This window comes from Cibotium barometz, chromosome 6 (genome assembly GCF_041138505.1).
Source record: "Cibotium barometz isolate CiBa-2024 chromosome 6, ASM4113850v1, whole genome shotgun sequence".
Lineage (NCBI taxonomy): Eukaryota > Viridiplantae > Streptophyta > Polypodiopsida > Cyatheales > Cibotiaceae > Cibotium > Cibotium barometz.
In genome coordinates, this window is record NC_141051.1 from 34,188,031 (window position 1) to 34,213,381 (window position 25,351).

General features: G+C 43.8%; 1 protein-coding gene across 1 annotated transcript in view; it reads right to left on the reverse strand.

Moving 5' to 3' along the window:
* The window catches only part of LOC147637667 (Lycopene beta/epsilon cyclase protein), a 76,766-nt gene that overhangs the window by 14,873 nt on the left and 36,542 nt on the right, over window positions 1-25,351 (reverse strand). Inside the window, 9 exon segments of the mRNA XM_086799005.1 lie at window positions 18-53; window positions 135-248; window positions 389-456; window positions 23,197-23,281; window positions 23,361-23,394; window positions 23,546-23,613; window positions 23,849-23,977; window positions 24,140-24,286; window positions 24,361-24,444. Of these exon segments, the coding sequence (XP_086655131.1) occupies window positions 18-53; window positions 135-248; window positions 389-456; window positions 23,197-23,281; window positions 23,361-23,394; window positions 23,546-23,613; window positions 23,849-23,977; window positions 24,140-24,286; window positions 24,361-24,444 (765 nt within the window).

Consider the following 25,351-nt stretch of genomic DNA (forward strand, 5'->3'; position numbering starts at 1 on the left):
GAGACCAGATGACAAACCTGTAAGAAAGGTCGCAAAACTGGATCACCATGTTTCTGTATGGGGGCAGTTTTTTCTTTAGTTAAAACAATGCAGCAAATATAAGTACATACAAGCAAGCTTCAATTAACTCCCACCTGCATACACTGGAAGTTTGTTGCAAGGAGTGTATTGATGAAGTTGGCGTTTTCAATTGAATCTGTCTGGACCGACATTGCCTTCTGAAAGAGCCATGATGCACTAAGATTTGGCTGCCAAAATTGTGCAGTTCAAACTTAGTGTCCTCCTTGCAGCCACGAACAACAGAATGTGGGAGAGAACTGAAAACAACCATGAGGCTAAAGTGCAACCTCTGATCTAATATTCACCAGACCAGGACCAGCATTCTCACCATATAGGGGTTTAGGAGGGCCAGACTCTCTTTATCCAGTAGATCTTCCTCCAATGTCTCTGATATCCCTGTTCACGTACCAGCTCAATTACGGTGACTTGAGCAATAAGGTAAGAGCATTGATAGTAGTAGGAATGTAAGACTGGAATAAGCCAAACAATGTATTTGGACACTTTCTTTTTCAAGCAAAGAGACTTCTATGGAGTGCTAAATCATGGAAGACGGGATGTAAGGATGTCACGTACTGCAGGAAGCACACGGAGATGGGGGGGGGGGGGGGGGGGAGGAAGAAACACTCGCACAACCACAAATTCAATACCACTGGAATTCCCCATCACCAGCAGGGATGCACCTACCTCTACCCTGGTGCATCCTTGCCTGTTTGTATAGCCAATGGCGTTGTCATTTTTTTCCAACAGCAAGATCCTTCAATATTGAATTAAAGAGCATATGAGAGGGTAGACCAAGAGTTGTACAGAACCACACAGCCTGAATCTTTCTTGATTAACTGACGAAAAAGAAGATACAAACTTCGTGTGTATCTAATAATTAAAACACTCTATATGCTGTAAAAAAGTGAATCACCTCCCCATAGGTGATGTCCGGGCACTCACAGCTGATTATAAGAAGAATAATTTATCATACAATTCTCCCTTCTAATCCGAGAGGTTTGTGATGAGTAACAAAATGGAACTTAATCCTTAGTTCGCTATAGAAGCTGCATGAACCCCCCAGGCCCCTCTAGAGGATTAATTGATTTGTGATGCCCAATAAGTCTGCACTTCTTGAAGGTATCCGTAGAATTACCGTTGGGCAATAGACCATGTTGACCTTGCTGGCTTCCACTTGGTAATGCGTAAAGATGCCTCTTGGTGCTAGACAAGAAGGGCCCAGGCTCCAAACGTGAAGAAAAGCAAACCACCTCTCTTGCATGGCCCGAGAGCTGCCTTAAATGCACTCCCCGTGGCAGCGGAAAGTATGAATGCAATCGATCCGATAGCTCAAATGACCTCAACAACAGGTATCGTTGAGCCCTCTTATGGTCTCTTGTGATACTACTTACGAACTTTCCACAATGGTCAAGCGGAGTCATCAGAAGCTAGGGACATACGGGTGCCTCGTGGGCTGCAACTATTAGCATCTGGGCCCACCATCGCCCACTCCACCATACGCCAAGTGAGCAAGCACAGAAGTTCATGGCAGTCCACTGCCAATGTAACTCGCGGCGGGTGCCCGGGGGACTAGGGTCTTTGACACACTTGTTGATACCATCAATGCATATTAACACACTTAAACATGGCCATAGCCTTAACACATCCATCATCACTTTGCATAAAACATAAAAGCTGGACAAAACATCCACAAATGCTGAAAATGGATCTTGCACATGTGACACCACACAGAGGCCGGAATGGGCCGACCCCCCCGCTTGGAGTATTTTATTACCCAAGGAGAATAATATCATGTACAAGCTTTGAGGGCCTTGCTCTCCCCACAGGAGATGCCGGATTATCCAAATACAAATGCCATAACACAGCCCAACACGAGGCTACCAAACACAGGCTGTAGAAATGCCGAGCCAACAATATAATCCCATATACCTCCGTGCGGGTACTGATTCTTCCCCAAAAACCACGGGTCTTCATGCAATAGAGCTGGTACAACAGGTTCAGCTCTCCATTCAGCCGGCACAATAGGTACAGTGGCTGGTACAACAGGTACATTGGCTGGTACAACAAGTACAATAGGTACAATGGCTGGTATAGCCAATACAGTGGCTGGTATAGCCAATACAGTGGTTGGTACAGCAAGTACAAGGGCTGGTACAACAAGTACAATGGCTAGAAATCATAATAAATGATTAAATACCCTTGCCTTCAGTATTTCTTCGCGATGGAAGCCTCAACAGCCAGTATTCTTCATGGGCAGCCTTCAAGAGAGAGAGAAAGAGAGTAGCCATCATTAGGGCAGCCTGTAATGGTGGTAGAGGCTAGTGTACAACAAGAGAGCCTCTATTAATGAAGAGAGAGGGCTCCAATTTATAGATTTGGGCCTCCCATGAGCTAAAATGGCAAGAGAAGGCTACAATGACAAGTGGAGAGCCACACAATAGCTGAAGTGACAAGTGTGAGGCCACTTGTCTCACTTTGATCCACTTTCTAACAAGTGTCAAGCCACTTGTCTCACTGGTCCACTTTCTTGCCACATGTCCCAATCTAAGAGATGGGTCCTTCCATAAACTTTATCTCTAAAAATATCCCAACTGGTAGACATTCTATCATCATAGGCACTTTGTCAACTCTTGGTATCTGCTCAATTCCAGATGTAATGACGCGAACAGAATTTCCATCGGAGTCGTGCCAAAAATAGCAACTCTCCTAAATTTTAGGAGTGTGGTTCTTTGTATTCTAGGATAATCCCCCATTCCCAAAGCTTATACTTTCCAAATATTTAGACATCCTGGAGTCCACCAGACCCCTTTCAGACTGGGAAATGTCCAGGCTGGTGATATCCTCCCCAGCTTCTTAAAAGTTGTCCGTAACTTTAAGCTTCAAGCCATATATTCAAGATATAATCATGTCCCATCGATTGGGCGAGACGAGACAGTCTCAAAAATCCAATATAACTGAAGAATCCATGTCCCAAAGAAATGGGCGAGACTAAATAAGCCCATAATAAAATCATGTCCCAAAATAAATGGGCGAGAATTCCGTGGAAGATATGCTAGACACAAGCACAAGAGCCAATTGTGTCTCAATCACCAATATCAATGAGATAATCATATGCCAATGAAAATCACGAACCAGGTGCTAAGACACTTAAATAAGTGCCATGCACAAGAAACTAGTGCCTCGCACAAAAACATGTGCTATGCACACAAACTGGTGCCATTCAAGAGCACAAACCATGGTGACTGAAAAGCTGGTTCTCCATAGTTCTGGCAATCCTTTCTCCTACTCCCAACAGTTCCCATGTTCTCCCATACAATCCCAACTCTGACCAATAAGCATGGTATGAAAACAATGAAACACTCACTCCACGATCGCAACACGAATCCATGTCTATGGTGGAGTGTTCATTGAATTGCCTTCTCACAATCCCAACATGAATCCACATGCATGGTTAGATGAACACTGAACCTCTTGGCCTCTGTATGGGGAGATAGTGATTCTAATATGGCTTTAAAAAAATAAATAAATCCATGTCCCAAATAAATGGGCGAGACAAAACAGTCCCATAAGTCCAGATATCATAATCATGTCCCAAGTAAATGGGCGAGACAAATCAGTCCCATAAGTCCAGATATCATAATCCATGTCCCAAGTAAATAGGCGAGACAAAATAAGTCTCCTGCCAACAAGACATCGGTCCACATGACCCTTGGCATAGACATAAGTCCCGTGCCAACCAGGCGTCATGTCCACTTTACCACTTGCACTCCGTGTTGGTACTCTGACCACACACCTTGGATGAGAGGTGGACTCAAGTAACAAGATAAAACAATCACTCGCAGGCATAGATAACCTGGTGTTCCATAAGCATTTCTGCTACACATAGTTTATAGGCATTTCGGCCACCAATAGTTTAGTTTGTAGGCATTTCGGCCACCAACTCAAACTAACCTGTTGGGGTAAAGGCGTTATGCCCACCCTTATAGTGTGTACAAGCCCATAAGTTATAGTACATAGTACACTTAGTACATTAATGTACTAAGTGCACTATGTGTACTAGTGCAATATACATGTGTGATAGGGGAGTCACACACTCACTTGATGAGTTGACTTATCCCCACAACTCTCTCTCTCTCTCTCTCCCTTGCTTCTCTGTGTATGTCTCCCATGAATGAACTCTAAACCCTAATTCAGGTTTCTCCCCATCAACTGGTATCAGAGCCCTGGAGCAGTCGTACTGGTCGTGCTGAATTCTGGTCGCCTTTCTCTGCCCAGCCAACCAGCGTGGGCTGCCCAACAGCCACGAGGTCTGGCCAAGCTTGGCGCAAGAGGGAGGGCCATCGCTGGTGAGAAGCGTCATCAGCACAGTCGACTACTTAGGCTTGCAGCAAGGGACCTGGACACAAAAGCGTCGACTTCAGGCGTGTAGAAGGCGCCAGCGCTAAGTGAAGCGAAGGACGACTTGACACAAGGCGTGTAGCGTCGGCTGGTCCAAAAAGCGAGCGAAGAAGTTGCAGGCAGGTGGGCGGAAACACGAAGGCAGCGTTGCGTTGGTCGACGGCTAGCTACGTGAGCGATTACGTGTAGCGCTTTTGGGGTTCGCAGCTGTTTTGTGCGCCGGCTCAAGTGATCGCCGTTTTGTGCGCATGCTGGACTGCCCGCCCGTGCCATGCCTGCCGCCTGTGCCCATCAGCCGCCTCTGCAGTAGTCGCAGGTGTCACATGGCAGCGCCACGTCACCTGGACGGGCTGCGCTGGCTGGGCTATGGCTGCGTAGGTCTTCTACAAGTAAGCGAAGGCTACTAGTCGTAGGCAGCCTGCAGCGTGGGTGTACAGCCAGGTAACATCTCTGCATCAACCTCAACAGCCATTCATTCATAAGCCCGTGCCGTGCATCAGCTACAGCTGCAGAAGCATCAGCAACAGCATCAATAGCAGCACTCTTTCTGCAGCAATATCAGCAAGAATTGCCCCCCTCTCCTGCAACAGAAATCAACCTGCAAATCAGAAAAAATCAAAAATTTCAGAGGTATTTGCCTCTAATTTTTTGCGAATTTCTTATCAATTTAATCAATTGAGCAGGTACAGGTGCCCAATTGCTCAATTTTTGAGCAAAATTGGCAAAATTGGGTGACATTGGTCACAATCAGGATCAATTTGCAGGAAATTGGTCAAATCAGGATCAATTTGCAGGAAATTGGATGTCGAAATTTGGGGCTTTTGATGTAATTGTGCAATTAAGCACTCATACATGCTGTATGATGTGAAAAATCGCACATTTGGGCAAAACTGCAGCAAATTGCAGTGCAAATCAAGGGGCTTTTGTGCCGATTTGGTTGATTTGCATGCAGGCAATCGCATTTGATGCTGTGGATAATGTGCTGATGCCTTACAAGCACTCAATGTGCCTGTAAATCAAGGGGCTTTCATGTATTTGATGTGTATGTGGCCAGGGGGAAGCATCGTGAACACTCTGGATGCCTTCATGTGCGCCAATGTACCATGCATGATCAGAAATTGATCTCAAATCAAGGGGCAAGATTCCGTATGCTTGTTGAGCTTGGCAAAGCAGCAGGCAAGACATTTATGCCTTGAATCCTCAAAAATCAGCTTGCAGTCAAGGGGCTTTTGCCCAATTTCTGTTCGGGACTGTTGTATGCAGTGTACAGGACTGTAAAAGTCTGATTTTCACTCATTTGGACAGCCAGGAGAGCATTTATTGCTATTGTACCTGCTGGTACAGATTTGGCACAGCTTTGTGCATGTTTTGGCATGGCTGTACACTGTTTTGAGTGACCAAAAGGTTCAATTTCAGCTGCTGAACTTGCCGGTACAGGTTTGGTACATCATTGGTGAGCACTTAGTACTGCTGTACAGTACTTTGGAAGGGCAGAAGAAGGGCAAAAGAGCACATTTAAGGTGCTGTCCAAAATCTGCAGCAACCAGATTTTGGTGTTTTCATCACAAAAAGTGGGAGAAAAGTTGCATTCTTGCTTCCGCAGTGGGAGATAAAGCTTGGGAGAACATTTGTGAGCACTTTGTGTGCTCTGAGTGCAGTGTTTGCACATCTTAAGTGCAGTGTTTGCACATTTGCAGGGAGTCAGGCATTGACAGGTTGCATTTTGCTATGGCAACCACAGGTGAGAGCTCTTCATTGCTTCACATCAAGAAGCTTGAAGGCTCGCAGAATTATGATATTTGGCAAACCCAGTGCTACAATGTGTTGCTTCAGAAAAAGCAGCACAAGCCTATCAAAGAAAGGGGTGTGATGCCCGCTTCTCTTACAGCTGAAGAGTGGGAAGATATGGATGAGCTGGCAAGATCTACTATCATGTTGTCTGTGTCAGACTCATTACTTTTCAGCATTCGTGAAGAGAAGACAGCTTGGGGAATGTGGCAGAGATTGCAGGACTTGTATGCCCAACAAAGTGCCTCAAGCAAAGTGTATTGGTTGAAGAAACTCATAGGCCTTCAGATGAAGGAAGGGGCATCTATGACAGCCCATCTCAATGAGTTTAATGGTATTGTCAGCCAAGTCATTAATCAAAAGTTGGCAATGGACGATGAGTTCAAAGCCACTTTTCTGTTATGCACTTTGCCAGAGAGTTGGGACACATTTAGGACAGCCACTAGCAATTCGCATGCTATGCTGTCATATGCAGATGTTGAGGGTGCTCTTCTTCAAGAAGAGATGAACAGGAAAAACAACTCTGTTGGAAAGTCCAATGCAATGAATGCACGTGGGAGATCCCAACAAAGGGGAAAAAGCCAAGAAAGGGGAAGGAGCAAGTCTCGCTCCAAAAAGGATTTGGAATGCCATTATTGTGGCAAGAAAGGACACATTAAAAAGCAATGCTACAAATGGAAAAATGATCAAAAAGAAAAGGGAAAAGGCAAAGACAAAGAGAAAGATGAAGCCAAAGATGTAAAGCCAAAGGGCAAAAGTGGAGTCAAGATTGAAGAAATCAATGTGTCACATGCAGGTGGCAGTGAGGATGAGGTCCTCTTTACGTCTTCACTTGATGCCCATTCACTTCTTACAGGTGGTCATGGTATGCACTCATGGATCATTGATTCAGGTGCCTCCTTTCATGTCACAGGTTGCAGAGACTTGTTTGTCAGGTATACTGCTGGCAATGAAGGAGTGGTTTATTTGGGTGATAACCATGCATGCAAGATTCTTGGCAGAGGTGATGTGAGGCTTGTGTTTTCAAATGGCTCACAGCTTATGCTCCATGATGTCAGGCATGTGCCTGAGATCAAGAAGAATCTGCTTTCTACTGGACAGCTTGATGATGCTGATTATGTTACCACATTTGGTAGTGGAAAGTGGAAAATTAGTAAGGGCTCACTGGTTGTTGCCAGAGGCTCTAAGGTGGACACTCTTTACTTTATGCATGCAGGTGTTTGTCACCATGCTAATGTAAATGCAACCGAGCTGCCGGAAATCTCTATGTGGCATAGCCGGTTGGGACACATGAGTGTCAAAGGAATGGAGCAATTGTCTCGTTTGGGTTACTTGCCTTCTCTAAAGTTTTCAAGTTTTCAGTTTTGTGAGCATTGTATATATGGTAGGCAACTACAGTGCCCCCACAAGAAAGCTCTTGGACAGAAAGATGCTCAGTTAGAGCTTGTGCATACAGATGTATGTGAGATGCCTCAGCTTTCTTTGGGAGGGGCAAAATATTTTGTGTCTTTTATTGATGATGCCACACGCAAGGTGTGGGTTTATCCTCTTCGTTTGAAGAGTGATACATTCTCAGTGTTTCAGAAGTTTGTTGCTCTTGTTGAGAATCAAACTGGCAAAACACTGAAGGCTTTGCGTTCCGACAATGGTGGAGAGTACATGTCCACACAGTTTCAGGACTTTTGTGATGCTAAAGGCATCAAGAGGGAGCTCTCTACTCCTTATGATCCTCCACAAAACGGGACAGCAGAGAGGATGAACAGGACCATACAGGAGAAGGTCCGTTCTATGTTGTCACATGCTGCATTACCTCATGGTTTTTGGGCTGAAGCTGTTATGACAGCCGTTCACCTTATAAACAGGTCACCTAACACGAGGCTTGGTGGGAAAGTGCCAGAAGAAGTATGGACAGGGAAGCCTCCGTCATACAAGCACTTGAGAGTGTTTGGTTGCGTTGCGTACGTGCACATACGCAGGGAAATGCGCACCAAACTTGATCCTAAGTCTCACAAATGCATATTCCTAGGATATGGTGACAGAGGTGAAATGGGGTATAGACTTTGGGATCCCATGAATAGAAAGATCATACGCAGCAATGATGTCATTTTTGATGAAACCTGCATGTATAAGGAGCCTGCAAGGCAACAGGAGCCTAGCAGAGTCATCTTTGATGATGATGGACATCATGGACAACAACAAAGGGCTGTAAATCAGCCATTACAGCAGGAAAACCAGCCCTTAAATGGTGCTGAAAATGGTCCAAATGGACAGCCAGATATGGCAGAAGATATCCCTATGGATATACCACAGTTAGAGGAGATACCGGGCATTATATTTCAGCCTTATGGCATGGAACAGGAGCCACCAATGGGTGATATGCAGGCTGGACAGCAACCTGCAAATGATGGTCATTGGGTACGGAGGTCCACTAGACCCTCCAGAGCCCCTGACAGGTTTGTTCCAAGGGTTGACTACTTGATGCTCACTGACTGTGGGGAGCCCTCATGTTACAAAGAGGCTTTACAGAGGGCAGACAAGGCTCTATGGGAGCGTGCCATGAAGTCAGAGATGGATTCTCTGCATAAAAATGAAACATGGAAGTTGGTGCATTTGCCTGCAGGCAAGAAGGTTTTGCCATGCAAGTGGGTTTACAGGCTCAAAGTTGCACCAGATGCAAAGCCAAGATACAAAGCCAGGTTAGTGGCTAAGGGCTTCAAGCAGGAATATGGTGTGGACTTCGATGAGATCTTCTCTCCGGTGGTCAAAATGACCACACTTAGAGCTGTGTTGGCTTTGGTTGCGCATGATGATCTGGACTTGATTCAGATGGATGTGAAGACTGCTTTTCTTCACGGTGATCTCCATGAGGAAATATATATGCAGCAGCCAGAGGGTTATGCAGTAAGTGGAAAGGAGAAGCTTGTATGCAAGCTGAAAAAGAGTCTTTATGGGCTCAAACAGGCACCAAGAGAATGGTATCATAAATTTGATACATTCATGAAATCCCAGAAATTCAGGAGAAGTGACATAGATCACTGCTTGTACACCAAGAAAGCTTTGGATGGCAGTCTATTGATCCTCATCTTGTATGTTGATGATATGTTGATTGCCGGGAAATCTCGTAAAGAGATGGATGCATTGAAAAAGAGGCTGCATGAAACCTTTGATATGAAGGATTTGGGTGATGCAAATCACATCTTGGGTATGCGGATACTTCGGGACAGAAATCAGCATGTGTTGTATTTGTCTCAGAAGGAATACATTGGCAAAGTCTTGCAGAGGTTCAATATGGACGGGGGGAAGAAAGCTAGTACTCCTTTGCCTCCATATGTGAAACTCAGTGCTATGGACAGCCCACAGTCGGATAGAGACAGGGCTGATATGGCCAAGATTCCGTATGCTTCAGCTTGTGGCAGTCTCATGTATGCCATGGTTGCTACTAGGCCGGACATTGCATTTGCAGTGGGAGTGGTTTCTAGATACATGGCCAACCCTGGCAAGAAGCATTGGGAAGCAGTGAAAGGTGTCATGAGATACCTGAAGGGCACACAGGATTTGTGCATTTGCTTTGGCAAACAGGATGCATTAGTGCATGGTTACACGGATTCGGATTATGCCGGTCATCCAGATAACCGGAAGTCTACTACCGGTTATGTGTTTACATTCACAGGAGGTGCTGTGTCATGGATATCCAGGATGCAGAAGTGCACTGCCTTATCTACTACAGAGGCCGAGTATATTGCAGCCACAGAGGCTTGCAAGGAGGCATTATGGCTATCTCGGTTAGTGGTTGATTTGGGCTATACAGGGGATATTCCATTGTTGCATTGTGACAGTCAGAGTGCCATCCAGTTGGCAAAGAACCCTGTCTTTCATGCAAAGACGAAGCATGTGGATGTGAAGTATCACTTCATCAGAGAGGTGATAGAGAACAAGCAAATTCAGCTTGTTAAGATTCACACGGATGACAACCCGGCTGATCTGTTGACGAAGACTTTGCCTCCGGAGCGGTTTGCTCATTGCAGACACTTGATGGGCATTGGATGAGGCCATTTTCAGCCTTGATATGGTCTTGTATATTATCATGTACATGCTGATTTTTTCTTTTCCTTTACTTAAGGGCACTTTGCCTTTAAGTGGGAGGTTGTTGGGGTAAAGGCGTTATGCCCACCCTTATAGTGTGTACAAGCCCATAAGTTATAGTACATAGTACACTTAGTACATTAATGTACTAAGTGCACTATGTGTACTAGTGCAATATACATGTGTGATAGGGGAGTCACACACTCACTTGATGAGTTGACTTATCCCCACAACTCTCTCTCTCTCTCTCTCCCTTGCTTCTCTGTGTATGTCTCCCATGAATGAACTCTAAACCCTAATTCAGGTTTCTCCCCATCATAACCCTCTCAAGTGGCCATGTTCCCTTCCATCTGCTCTCTATTGTTCCACCGAGATATAGTAGAAACAATCTTCAAGAGAGCACGTTGTCGTGAAGTGTGCGGTACAGCCAGGAAAGTACGAAACTTCTAGCTGTGAGAGTGAATGTCAAATCCAACAAGGAAACTCACGCACAAAATTTCCCAAGGAGTATTGAACATCACTATTTCCAATGACAATTACATGTGTCAACTTGCCTCAATACATCCTTGAATTCATCCTCATGATTACACAAAATTGCATACCAAGTGTTTATTCCTTTGCTCACTGACTTCTTTCTCGAAATCCTTTGAACCATTCACATGTAGGCATAACAAGGCCTTCAAATTTTCCCAATATACATGTGACCAGTTACATCCTTTACATCCAGTGCCATCAAAACCATTATTTCATGATGCTCTTTTTCACCTGAAAACCTGCCTTAATATTCTAACATCTCACAAGCAAAGATGGCATAACATGCTCATGACTTCCAGAATTCAATCAAGCAGAAGCTAGACCAATTTCCCGTGATTTAAATGTGCTAAGAGGATACCTTTTTCCACAAAACATCAAGTTCTAAAAAACAACCATTAGCTTGTTCACCAAGCTTTTCTCAATTCCAAATCCTTTAAGGATATATGGGTCTTACCCCTTTCCTAAGTCCAATAAAGTAGTAGAAAAAAAAGCTTATCTGAATGTATGAGTGGATTTACACTTTGTTTTTTTTATTTTTGCTTGTCTCAAAAGTCGCTTCAACGCCGATTATGCGAAGGAGAAACGCGGGGAGCAGCATCGCTTCAGTGTTGATTTTGAAAATGGTTTTTCCCAAAAGTATATCATCATGTAGTACTAAATTTACCCTTTAATTCTAACACCTACAAAGCACAAGCAGTATATATATTCTTGAAATAAAAGAAACTGGTCGAATGGACGCTGTCCCCTTTCTCTGCAGAATTTTTCTCTCCCCTCCACTTCGCCGCCGTCTGCCTCTGGTTTTTTCTCTCTTTCCCGCGGAGAATTCGCGCCCCCCCACCACCTTTTTCAGCTATTCATGCGGATATTTCCAATTACAAAAGCTGCGCTCGCATTTTCCTTCCATACTATCTAGAAAATTCCAAATAAAAGAAATACCTTTCTTTTCCACGTACGCGGCCACCCTTAGTGTATTGCTTCTAACCTTAGCATTAAGGTTAAAATTCTTAATGCAAGGCATAACCTTAGCATTAAGGTTATAGTTCTCAATGCAAGGCAGTTCATTTAATTTTATTCCCCGGCCTTCAACAAATTCTTCGGCACTGTAATGTCCATTGGATCTCTATTACTCTTGATGCCTCCGTAGTGTATAAATCATCATATTGGCCATGTGATTTATAGACTCCCCAATTGTTCATTCAAGTATTTTCCCATATCTTCATAAATACATTCCTTTGTGCATTGAGATGCCCTCATGTTTGCATTCCATAAGAAGTATTCACTGATTTGACCCAATCGATACCATTTAAAAGCTACCACACATTATGCACATGGGAAGCCATTAACATCATTAACTTATCCCTTTGGCGTGCCACTCATACCATCATATATAACTGGATGTTTCTAACTTACCCATGGGCTCTGAGTAACAGCAGAACCATCACCCTCCACACTCATATACAGAAACTCCTAGATCTGGCTCAGCCTCAGCTTGTCTTATTGAACCTCATTTACAATATGAACATATGTACATGGCATCATATAATGACTCGTCATGGCACATAACCTCATGCATCTGGATGTGTATTTGATGGCCTCACATGCACGGTTTCACATCAGACGTGCCATGGCACGACGTCCACCCCCTCTAAACCTGCACATCCTCTGGTATGTGCCAAATCATCATCAAGGTCCACATATAACTGGATGTCGTCTTCATCTTCTGCAGTTCCAGGAAGATCATCCTCTTCCTCTTCAACCATATCCATACTACCACTGTCAAGCCTCTCATCCTGAATCTCTTGTGAATCAGGATCATTATCATGCCTTCTTTTAAATATCTTGATTCTTTTGCCAGCCACAAGATTCTTTATTTCTGTTCCATCAAGCTCACACAGAGTATACGTGGCATTTCCATGCACATGCTTGACAATGTAAGGGCCAAACCATCTTTTTGCAAATTTTCTTTGAACAGTGAATTGGTTGTCAAGGCTACTGTCATACATTAGAACCCAATCACCTTCTTCAATAGGTTTTGGCCGGAGTCTGTGTCTACTATCAAATCTTTCTTTATTTTTCAACCTTGCATCTTTCAAGCGGGCTTTAGCAAGCTCTATATCTCGAGGCCTCCTCTCCAACTGTCTTATTCGCAATGCAAGGAGGTCATCTCTGCTCAATCCTTCGACCCAGGGCAATACATTCCAAGTTAGAACTACTTCTTCAACTGGCATCACTGGCTTCTGACCATACATCAATTCTGCAGGCATGTATCCTGTCACTGAGCTATGAGTTGTACGGTCAGCCCACAAGGCATATGGTAGCAGCTTTGGCCACTCTCGCATTCTTTCTCTGCATGCCTTAGCCAAAGCTTTAATGATTGGAGGATGTCCTCGCTCACTTTTCCCATTGCCCTCAGGATTGTAAGCACATGTTAGGGACAGTTTGATACCAATTCTAGAGAAGAATTCCCTTGCTTCTTCAACATCTAGCTCACCCCTATCAGCTGTTATCTTCCCAACACAACCATACCGGCAGATCACATCTTCCAAGAGAAATTTGCATACTGTTTCCGTACTCTTTGTTCTAAGAGCACGCCCTTCTACCTGATTTGTCAAATCTTCTCTTGCAAGTGCAATGTACCGCATCTGCCAAATTCCCAAAGGCATTGTAACTAGATCCACTACCCATTTGTAGTGCATGGCAGGTGGGTAGGTTGGTTGCAAGCCATCACGATGCCGCACATTTGAGTACATTTGGCATACCATGCATGTTTCCACATATTGGGAAATATCCTTGTACATTCCTTTCCACCAATATTTTTCCTTTATTTTGGTAAAGGTGGCCCACACGCTTCTATGTCCAGCCCAGAGACTCTCATGGAATTCTTTCACAAGCTTTCCTTGAGTCTCTTTATCACATATGACTCTCTGTGGCATAGCATTCCTCTGCTTAGGATGCTTCCAGAGATACCCATCCTTTAGGAAATAACCATATGCTTTTCTGCGGATTCTCTTAAATTCTGAGTCAGACCAATTTTCTTGCCTTGTCAGAGTACTCAAATATTGACCAATAAGCAACCAATCTCCTTCATATATTTCCTCAATAAAAGACTCAAGTGCATTTGATAGGCAAATATGATCCCCTTTTGCATATGCTGTAGTATAGAACTTTGTACCCACATCATCAATGTCACTAATCATCTCTTTCTCATCTTCATACCTGGCTCTTGATAGCATATCTGCAGCTGGATTATCTTTTCCCGCAATATGCTCAAACTCAGGATTTAGTGACTTGATATAAGCAATCCACCTAAGCATAGCAATATCTGGGGTGGTACAACTTGCTATCATCCCAAGAAGTGGCAAGCAATCAGTTTCCACAAGTACAGATGCCCCAATAAGATATTCTTTTTCACATTTTAGAGCAGTGACTATCCCCCATAACTCTCTCTTGATCTGTGGATACTTTCATTGCCTAAAGCTTAACACCTTTGCTCCAAATCTAATTACATACCTATGATCATCCTTATCATCTTGCCCTACTGCCCATCCTATCCCAGTAGGACTGGTATCAACTGTAACAATCACAGGCCTGCCACACTCATAATCTGCCTTTCTCAAAGTGGGTGATGATTGGAGCAAATATTTCAGCTTCCGCATAGCTTTAATATGTACTGCACTCCACAGAAATTTTTGATTTTTCCTCAAAAGTTGATAAAGAGGATCTGCTACATGTGCATAATGTGGGATCCAAATAACATAAAAGACACATGCTCCAAGAAATCTCCTCAGCTCTGTAACATTAATGCATGTTTCCTTCATTCTTTGTATTGCATCTATCTTGGCTGGACAAGGACGGCGTCCATTAGTACTACAAAGATGTCCCACTATTAGCACTTCACCAACTCCAAACACTGATTTCAGCCCAGATAAAGTAAGATTCACTTCTTCAAGCCTGGATAGAATCATGTCACAATCCTTTATATGATTTGCCACAAACTTGCGGCACCCCTTTGAATCCAAATCTCCATCTTTGTCTTTCTCATCACAGCCCTTTATTGGCACATCATCCAAAAATGGCATAGTTTTTTGTGGTATGAAGTCTCGTAAGACTTTATTCATTCCATTCATCATATGTGCCACTGAGTTAGTGGCTCCCTGTGGTAAGGTACACATCCTTACTAATCCCAAAGGAGTTCTCATTGTGGTCAAGTCCCTGCTTTGTATATCCAGCTGGAACTGATCATATCCCGAATACAGATCACCCATAGAGTATATAGCTTTCCCTGCAAATGCTTCTGCAAACTCATCCACAATTGGGCCTGCTCCCACATTCCTGATTGTGACTTTGTTTACAGGTTGCATGTCTTGAATAAAGCGCAATGTTCCATTTTTCTTTGGTACAGTAAACCATCTGTTGGAATATGGAACACATGAAGGCTCCAAGATTCCCATCCTGATCTTTTCCTTTAGTAATTCCATCAACTTTGGCAAGAGAGCCTTTGGTACTGGAATTGGCCGCAGGTTCCAGGGTACATGTGGAACAGTAAAGATCACCATTGGTGCTGTTACACTTGGATCAACACAGCCTATCTCATGCGGCTGAAAAGCAAAGGCTTTCCCATGTTTTACAAGCATCTCCTCAAAGCATTCCCTTTCAACTGGCAACAAAAAATCCTTCTCACCAATCTTCAGCTCTTTTAGAGTTTCTTGAGTAAATTTATGCCCAATTTTCTTCGGATCTCTAAGATTTGGCTGCATAGAAGCTTCATCTATCTTCTCCTTGCTTCCTGGTGGCAAGGGCAAGGCAACTGGTTTCACCTTCTTTGCAACCGTTTTGTACTTTGTATCAACATGAGCATCCATTTCACAATTCATGTTTTTACATTCCACCCCCTCAAATTCCTGGATTATATCATACATCTCCACAGATGACACCTCTATCATTTCATTTCCACCCTGTAAGCATGCTCTTCCCATATCAAAAAGCACATCCATAGTATCTACAAATGACACCTCATCAAGCACCCCTGAAATAAACTCATTCTTCTCTAGAAGACCACACTGCTCAAAACTTTTTTGTTCATTTTGTATATGTTTTTGCATACCACGCTTCAAATCCTTGCTTTTTACAAAAACCAGTGACCCATAGCTGGAGAATCCCTGAAAATTTGCTGAAAAGCTATTTACATTGATTGAGTCCTGCGAGAACTCATTTCCCCTTGTACCATTGGAATCCCGCTTTACAATGGCACCTGGCCAAAATCCCTCATCTCCCTGTAATTCATAAACTCTCTGTTTATCTTTGGGAGTGACTGTGCCCGAAGAGACTCACGATTCCTTTCATGATTAATGCAAACTGTCAAAAACTGAACAGCTTTTTTGCCATCTTTACTCCTTATTCTTGCATATGCTGAACCATCATCCAAAACCTTTGTTTCCATCCTTACAGCTGTAATGTAGGGTTGCCCAAGGATAAGGGGATACGATGACATCTCTTGAACAAAGAAATTCTGATCATCCTTCACATCCCCTATAGTTACCCTTACATTTGGACATGCTGCATAAAGCTCTCCAGATGAGTTATTAGCTGCTTTAATCATCCACCCATGATCCACATCCATTGGCCACTTACATTTATTGTAGAGATTTTTAGCCATAAGATTTATTTCAGACCCATGATCAATTAGAGCGACATATGGCTCTTCCAAATCACCTATCTTGACAAGGGTTTCAGTGGTTGCTCTTGCCCAATGGCTCCTGGAGTAATGACTCTTTGTAAGAACTTCTTTTTCATCATCCTCTTCCACAAAGCGCACTTGTCGTGCCCCATCAGCAGAGTGATTACATTTTACCACATTTTCTCTCTCTTCCTTTTTCTGTACCTGTACTCCATGAGTCTTGGAAGTGCTTGCCTCCCCTTGTGATGGAATAGATTCAATTATGGACTGCCTTTTTCTTCGTATAATATCAATTATCTCATCATGAAATTCTTTCTTTGCAATCCCCAAGATTTCCCCTAGTGTGAATTCCACCCTGCTGTTTAGAATCCTTTCTTCAAGTACCTTTTTGAGATCTGTTGCAACTTCAATATCAGATTGAAGCTTGTAGAGTGGACTTTTCCCTTTACCCTTCTCCTTCATTTTTGCTGGCACTTCTTCCATTGAAACATCCTGTGGAGGTCTGCTATGCTGTGGAGGCATATGTGATGGCCCAGGATCCTTCTTTTCACTTCCACGTGTAACTCTTTTTGATGGCCCTCCTTCCTCATTTTCCCTTTTACGCTTCTCCTCTACCTGTGCCTCATTATTTTGGCATTTGGCAATATAGGCATGAATGGATAAAGAATCCACAGGCTCCTCCCAGCCAGTCTCAAGACGTATACAATCACCTGCCTCATGCAAAGCTTGCTTTGACACTTTCTTTGACGCAATTAATTCCATTGTTGATGGCCAAAAATCCTCATTCTCATAATCCTCATCATTCTCAAATCCCTGCTTTAATTGACCAACCTTTAATCCATAGGTTGCTGCCTCAACCATAGAAATGGCATGACTAGCAGCCATATCCTCTACCAGCTTTTTCATCCCTCCTTTCCCAAAGTTTGTACTCAATGGAAGACCAGTCTCTGTAAGATGGATTTTCCCATCTTTGAAAAACACAAGTTGATTTTTAAGAGCTTCTTTATAGCTAGCACAGTCCTTCTTTGCATGCTCTGGGTCATCACACCATATGCATCTATATGTAAACCCTTCTTTGCTTTGAGATCTTTGCATAGAAGCCTGTCCCAATGGTAGATCTTTTTCTTCAATCCTAGACATCTTCAATTTTAAGTCACGCATACCCTTGATAAGCTCATCCATCGGCCCATCTATCTTTGGAATTGTAGCAGCTGGTTTGGATAGATTCTCAGGGGTGACAGCAGTTATGGGGGTTGCAGAGCCCATCACCATTTTATCCCTCCTCCGCTGCCGCTTTGCTAACATAGTAACTGCATCCTCAACATCACTCCAATCACTCTTTAATCCCTGTTCTGTATCCTTATCCTCAAGGAGGATTTCCAATTTCTCCTGGAGATCTTTCCCAGCTGCTTGCAAGAAGAGCTCTGTTTTTTCTCTGTCCAAAGTTGCACGCTCTATCCTTGACAACTGGGCATAACGCTTCTCAAACTCTCTTAGCAATTCTGTGGCAGAAATTCCCATTTTAGATTTTGTGACCCATTCCAAGAAAGTTCGTTTGGTCACTCGCTCAAAATCTTCCATAAAATATTCATCCTTTAAAGCAAGCTTGAACTCTTCCCAATTTCTGCCACCATGTGCTGTCTGCAATCCTTTTATGCGCTCTCTTATTTCAGGAACACATACCAGCTCGAAACTTCGAACCATATCCTCCTCAGTCACCCTGTTTAGCTCCATCTCCTTTATATAATTGCGCAGGTACTTTGTAATGTCCTTCCCATCAAATTGATCCACCTTTTTTACAATTGATTGTAATGCTTTGGTCGTGGAAATTTGTCCCCTCTCAGCAGCTTGTTGCTGTTGCATGTACATGGTAAACATCTGAAACATCTGCATAACTCCGGGGTCAAAATGAACCCCCTGACCCTCAGAATTCTCAGCCATAGCTTCCCTGTATATTTCACCACACTCTCACCCCAGCAGTTTCACGTCGGGTTCACCAAAAGATGTCGTGAAGTATGCAGTACAGCCAGGAAAGTACGAAACTTCTAGCTGTGAGAGTGAATGTCAAATCCAACAAGGAAACTCACGCACAAAATTTCCCAAGGAGTATTGAACATCACTATTTCCAATGACAATTACATGTGTCAACTTGCCTCAATACATCCTTGAATTCATCCTGATGATTACACAAAATTGCATACCAAGTGTTTATTCCTTTGCTCACTGACTTCTTTCTCGAAATCCTTTGAACCATTCACATGTAGGCATAACAAGGCCTTCAAATTTTCCCAATATACATGTGACCAGTTACATCCTTTACATCCAGTGCCATCAAAACCATTATTTCATGATGCTCTTTTTCACCTGAAAACCTGCCTTAATATTCTAACATCTCACAAGCAAAGATGGCATAACATGCTCATGACTTCCAGAATTCAATCAAGCAGAAGCTAGACCAATTTCCCGTGATTTAAATGTGCTAAGAGGATACCTTTTTCCACAAAACATCAAGTTCTAAAAAACAACCATTAGCTTGTTCACCAAGCTTTTCTCAATTCCAAATCCTTTAAGGATTTATGGGTCTTACCCCTTTCCTAAGTCCAATAAAGTAGTAGAAAAAAAAGTTGTATGAGTGGATTTACACTTTGTTTTTTTTATTTTTGCTTGTCTCAAAAGTCGCTTCACCGCCGATTATGCGAAGAAGAAACGCGGGGAGCAGCATCGCTTCAGTGTCGATTTTGAAAATGGTTTTTCCCAAAAGTATATCATCATGTAGTACTAAATTTACCCTTTAATTCTAACACCTACAAAGCACAAGCAGTATATATATTCTTGAAATAAAAGAAACTGGTCGAATGGACGCTGTTCCCTTTCTCTGCAGAATTTTTCTCTCCCCTCCACTTCGCCGCCGTCTGCCTCTGGTTTTTTCTCTCTTTCCCGCGGAGAATTCGCGCCCCCCTACCACCTTTTTCAGCTATTCATGCGGATATTTCCAATTACAAAAGCTGCGCTCGCATTTTCCTTCCATACTATCTAGAAAATTCCAAATAAAAGAAATACCTTTCTTTTCCACGTACGCTGCCACCCTTAGTGTATTGCTTCTAACCTTAGCATTAAGGTTAAAATTCTTAATGCAAGGCATAACCTTAGCATTAAGGTTATAGTTCTCAATGCAAGGCAGTTCATTTAATTTTATTCCCCGGCATTCAACAAATTCTTCGGCACTGTAATGTCCATTGGATCTCTATTACTCTTGATGCCTCCGTAGTGTATAAATCATCATATTGGCCATGTGATTTATAGACTCCCCAATTGTTCATTCAAGTATTTTCCCATATCTTCATAAATACATTCCTTTGTGCATTGAGATGCCCTCATGTTTGCATTCCATAAGAAGTATTCACTGATTTGACCCAATCGATACCATTTAAAAGCTACCACACATTATGCACATGGGAAGCCATTAACATCATTAACTTATCCCTTTGGCGTGCCACTCATACCATCATATATAACTGGATGTTTCTAACTTACCCATGGGCTCTGAGTAACAGCAGAACCATCACCCTCCACACTCATATACAGAAACTCCTAGATCTGGCTCAGCCTCAGCTTGTCTTATTGAACCTCATTTACAATATGAACATATGTACATGGCATCATATAATGACTCGTCATGGCACATAACCTCATGCATCTGGATGTGTATTTGATGGCCTCACATGCACGGTTTCACATCATAGACGTGCCATGGCACGACAACGTAGGACAAAAGAACACTACACACGGCATGTTTTGCTCGACCCCATGTTCCCTTCCATCTGCTCTCTATTGTTCCACCCACACATGGTAGAAACAATCTTCAAGAGAGCACGTAAGACAAGAGAACACTACACAGGGTATGTGAACCATGAGTTTCATAAGTCCAATGCATCCCAAATAAAGGGAGCCAAAAAGAATAATCCATAAACCTGAGGATGAATCCAAATCCCTAGAAAAGAAGTCCACAAATCTATAGACCTGTATACCATAATCCTTGTATACCATAACTCTTACCACATACTCCGTGCTAACCACACACCTTGGAGTAGAGGTGGACTTTATCCATAAAAGCATCATATCCATGAGATATCCAAAGATTTCTTCTCTATAAACTCGGACAGATTCATCCATAGAAATTGCTTGTGATCCCAATTTTCTATATAAATCTCGTCCAAGAAAGAAATCTCCATAGATATAATCCATCCCAATAAAGGGAGTCATGAAAAGAATTCATAAATCCTTAGATCAACAAGCTGTCTACTGTTCATACTCTTGCTTCATAAGCTATGAAGTGGTTGGCCATGCTTAACAGCAATGATGGTAAGTGTGGTCCCCACTTGAGATCTTTTCTCTTCCTTATTGAGAGAAGGAAGCCTCTCCAAGAAAGTCTATGCTTTGATACCAATGTAACTCGCGGCGGGTGCCCGGGAGACTAGGGTCTTTGACACACTTGTTGATACCATCAATGCATATTAAAACACTTAAACATGGCCATAGCCTTAACACATCCATCATCACTTTGCATAAAACATAAAAGCTGGACAAAACATCCACAAATGCTGAAAATGGATCTTGCACATGTGACACCACACAGAGGCTGGAATGGGCCGACCCCCCCGCTTGGAGTATTTTATTACCCAAGGAGAATAATATCATGTACAAGCTTTGAGGGCCTTGCTCTCTCCACGGGAGATGCCAGATTATCCAAATACAAATGCCATAAGCCCAACACGAGGCTACCAAGCCGGAACACAGGCTGTAGAAATGCCGAGCCAACAATATAATCCATATACCTCCGTGTGGGTACTGATTCTTCCCCAAAAACCACGGATCTTCATGCAATAGAACTGGTACAACAGGTTCAGCTCTCCATTCACCCGGCATAATAGGTACAATGGCTGGTACAATAGGTACAGTGGCTGGTACAACCGGTACAAGGGGCTGGTACAACCAAAACAGTGGTTGGTACAGCAAGTATAACAAGTAGAGTGGCTGGTACAACAAGTACAAGGACTAGTACAACACGTACAATGGCTAGAAATCATAATAAATGATTAAATACCCTTGCTGTCAGTATTTCTTCACGATGGAAGCCTCCAAAACAGTCCCCAACAGCCGGTATTCTTCATGGGCAGCCTTCAAGAGAGAGAGAAAGAGAGTAGCCATCATTAGGGCAGCCTGTAATGGTGGTAGAGGCTAGTGTGCAGCAAGAGAGTCTCCATTAATGAAGAAAGAGGGCTCCAATTTATAGATTTGGGCCTCCCATAAGCTAAAATGGCAAGAGAAGGCTACAATGACAAGTGGAGAGCCACACAATAGCTGAAGTGACAAGTGTGAGGCCACTTGTCTCACTTTGATCCACTTGTCTCACTTTGGTCCACTTTCTTGCCACATGTCCCAATCTAAGAGATGGGTCCTTCCATAAACTTTATCTCTAAAAATATCCCAACTGGTAGACATTCTGTTATAGGCACTTTGTCAACTCTTGGTGTTTGCTCAATTCCAGATGTAATGACGCGAACAAAATTTCCATCGGAGTCGTGCCAAAAATAGCAACTCTCCTAAATTTTAGGAGTGTGGTCCTTTGTATTCTAGGATAATCCCCCATTCCCAAAGCTTGTACTGTCCAAATATTGAGACATCCTGGAGTCCACCAGACCCCTTTTAGTCTGGGAAATGTCCAGGCTGGTGACAGTGAACAGGCACAGGATCCTCCACCAAACCTGCTGAGAAAGCAAGCAATCGCACATGCAGTTGCATTGAGACTCCTGGGGAGCTCCACATCTGTGGCAGCCTCCCAGACGATTCATGGTGGCATGCCAAGTCCTTGCAGAGAGATTTCTATGATAGGTAAGCTATAGGACGTTGGACATTGGGGATATAAGCTGCTCCACAGACGGCTAGGATCTAGGAAGGAGGGAAGATGGAAAGAAGGGGACCAGATGGCTAGTATGGTGCAGGCAATCTGGCAGGCAGTGATGCGAGACAGAGGACGGACCGCGCCAAACCACTGGGCGGTGGTTTGCACACAGGCGTGGAAACTCCTAACGCTTTCCAGTAGTGGAAAGAGGGTCCGACTGGAGGCAGCACACAAGGGGGGGAAGGGAAAAGAATGGTGGGGCTGAGAGAAAGGGAGGGCAGGCTAAGGTAATGGAGAGCTCTAGTTGGATTCAAGTTTAAATAGTACAGTGTCTTTTGGCCTTGCTCCACAGACCACTGGGATCTGGCAGGGAAGGGGACCAGCGGGTTTTAGTGCAAGAGCAAGCAATCTGGCAGGCAATGATGCTAGACAGAGCGGGCCGCACAGGTGGTAACTCTTAACGCTTTCCAGGAAGGGTCCGACTGGAGGCAGCACGCAAGGGGGGAAAGGGCAAAGGATGGTGGGGCTGAGAGAAAGGGAGGGCAGGCTAAGGTAATGGAGAGCTCTAGCTGGATTCACTTCGTGCTGAGTAAGTTTAAGCAGTACAGTGTCTTTTGGCCTGTCGTGGGTAGGCCTTAGCAGCGTGCTAGGTAAGGAGGGGACACATCTGACAAAGGGGCTATTCAAGGAGAGGACCTATCTGACAAAGAGGTTATTCAAGTGACTCCATGACAAGAAAAAAAAGAGTTCTTACCATGAGCTAATCTTCCAAGATGGCGTGTGATACTTCCAAAACCACCAAAGGAAATTGGTGACTGAATTCCACTGGCATCACCAACCTGCAGCCAAAGGTATAAACGATTCAAGTATCTAATGTAGCCATATCAAAATAAGGTTTTAAAAGGTTGAATAGAGCACCTGCAATACCCGATCAAAAGATGCTGGCAAAGGGCTGCAACAACAGAATTATTCTGTGTCAGTCATTTTGTATTGTGTGTGCATGCCTGCATGGGCATGTTTGCACCCCTGCTTGCGTGCATGCATGCAGGTGTGTGTGTCCACGCACATACACTAGTTGATCACAAACTTGGTGCACACCCTACCTTGAGCGATACGTTGGAAAGAGACCAAATAAAACTCGCATTATTTCCACATCATCCAGTTTCACATTCTGAAGGCATCAACTCGTAAATGTGAATCAATTGAATAATAGAAGATGTAATAGTTTCTTGATTGTTACCACATATTGTATCATCTCAGGACAAACTAGCTCTGTTCTCTAGAACTACCTGAAGTTTCAAGTTTTTTTTTTTTACAAATTTCACACACACACACACACACGGAGACTAGATTTCAAGTAATTTTACTTTATAAATCCAAATAGTCAATAAGTAATGATTGTCAACCTGATATTCAGGCATAAGATCCCAATATGTCTCTAGCATTTGCTCCAATGATGGGCGTTCAGGCTTGATATCCATGTAAGAGAAAAGGTAACAGGTCCGATCTTTAGGTCCTGATCCAGCTGGAAAGGCCTGCTCAAAAGGATTCATGAAGAAGAATGCATAGTTACTAAACTACAATTTGAAACCAAAAAAATTAGGATCCTTATAGACAAATCCCTGGCCATCATCAAATGGTTGACAGGGGTTTGCCCATGAGGTACAGGCAAATGAGGTCCAGGCAGAACAGGTTACCTCCCAGAAACATTGTACCTTCGACTGCCCCACTGTTATCGCTGGATGGTTTGAGTAAATAATATCACTGGTGGAGTTTGTTTCAAAACCTCGAGCACACGTTCCCACGACAAGACAGATGCCATCAGGCTGTTGTCCCCATCTAATCTGCTTAATATTAACTCAAGTCCATCAAGACAATAAATGCTTAATCACCTTATGCCTCCAAGGTAGAGACTTACCTGGCGTGCAATCGGAGAAAAATTTCCCATGGCATCAATAACAAGGCGTGAATATACTTTTTGATCATTATCAAGTGTCAAAACCTACAGTTGGACAAAAATGTATCATATTAGGGAGATGATTTTGAATGATTTATGACATCAAAGCAGCTACTGCAAAACCATATTGACTCATCTACAGTTGGCACCAGTAAACCTCCCTCCCCTGCCCACCCATCCCCCCCCCCCCCCCCCCCCCCCCCCCCCCCCCCCCTCCTTTAAAATAAAACCCAATACAGGCACACCGAAGGACAATACCCATGCCTGTGTGCAACCCAATCTCCAAGAGACCTGGCTGGTCCCATGCTCAAGACGCCCCAAGAAATGTGCGGTCGGGCCCTAGCATGTGGCCACTAGGTAAACGGATCAGGGGGTTCCAGATCAAAGGCTGCCGAAGCTGCTCCTCTGAGACCGCTGGAACAATCTGTCTGAGGGCTGGCCTGAGATGATCCCAAGCACGAAGTAGACTGGTTGCGAATCTGTCCTCAAAGGCAAGACTACAACCACAGGCTCGCATCTCTGTGAAGATCTATCTAGTACTCTGCGGCCACGAGCCTCCAAGGCTCGGAATGCAGGCTGAAATCCGGGCCAAGAGGAAATCCTTTCAAGGCTCACCACCAGGTTGGAGTCCTCTGACAATCAACTTGCCCAACAGGGCACAGCTCTGTATAGCTGGATCAATGAGGCCTAGCCCCCCTCTGCTACGTGGCTGAATGATCACTCTCCATGCCACCTTGGCCCTAGCGGGCCTCCCATCACTTCCGGCCCACAAGAAGTTCCGGATCAAACGCTATACCTGGCCAATACAAGCCCGAGAAAAGGCCCAGCACAAGGTGATGTACGACATGGTGGCAAGCAGTACTTGGTTCGCCACCACCACTCTACCTGCTAGGGATAGCCTCGCCGAGCTCTAGTATAGAAGCTTCTTCCGAATACTCAAAAGAGGCGAAGC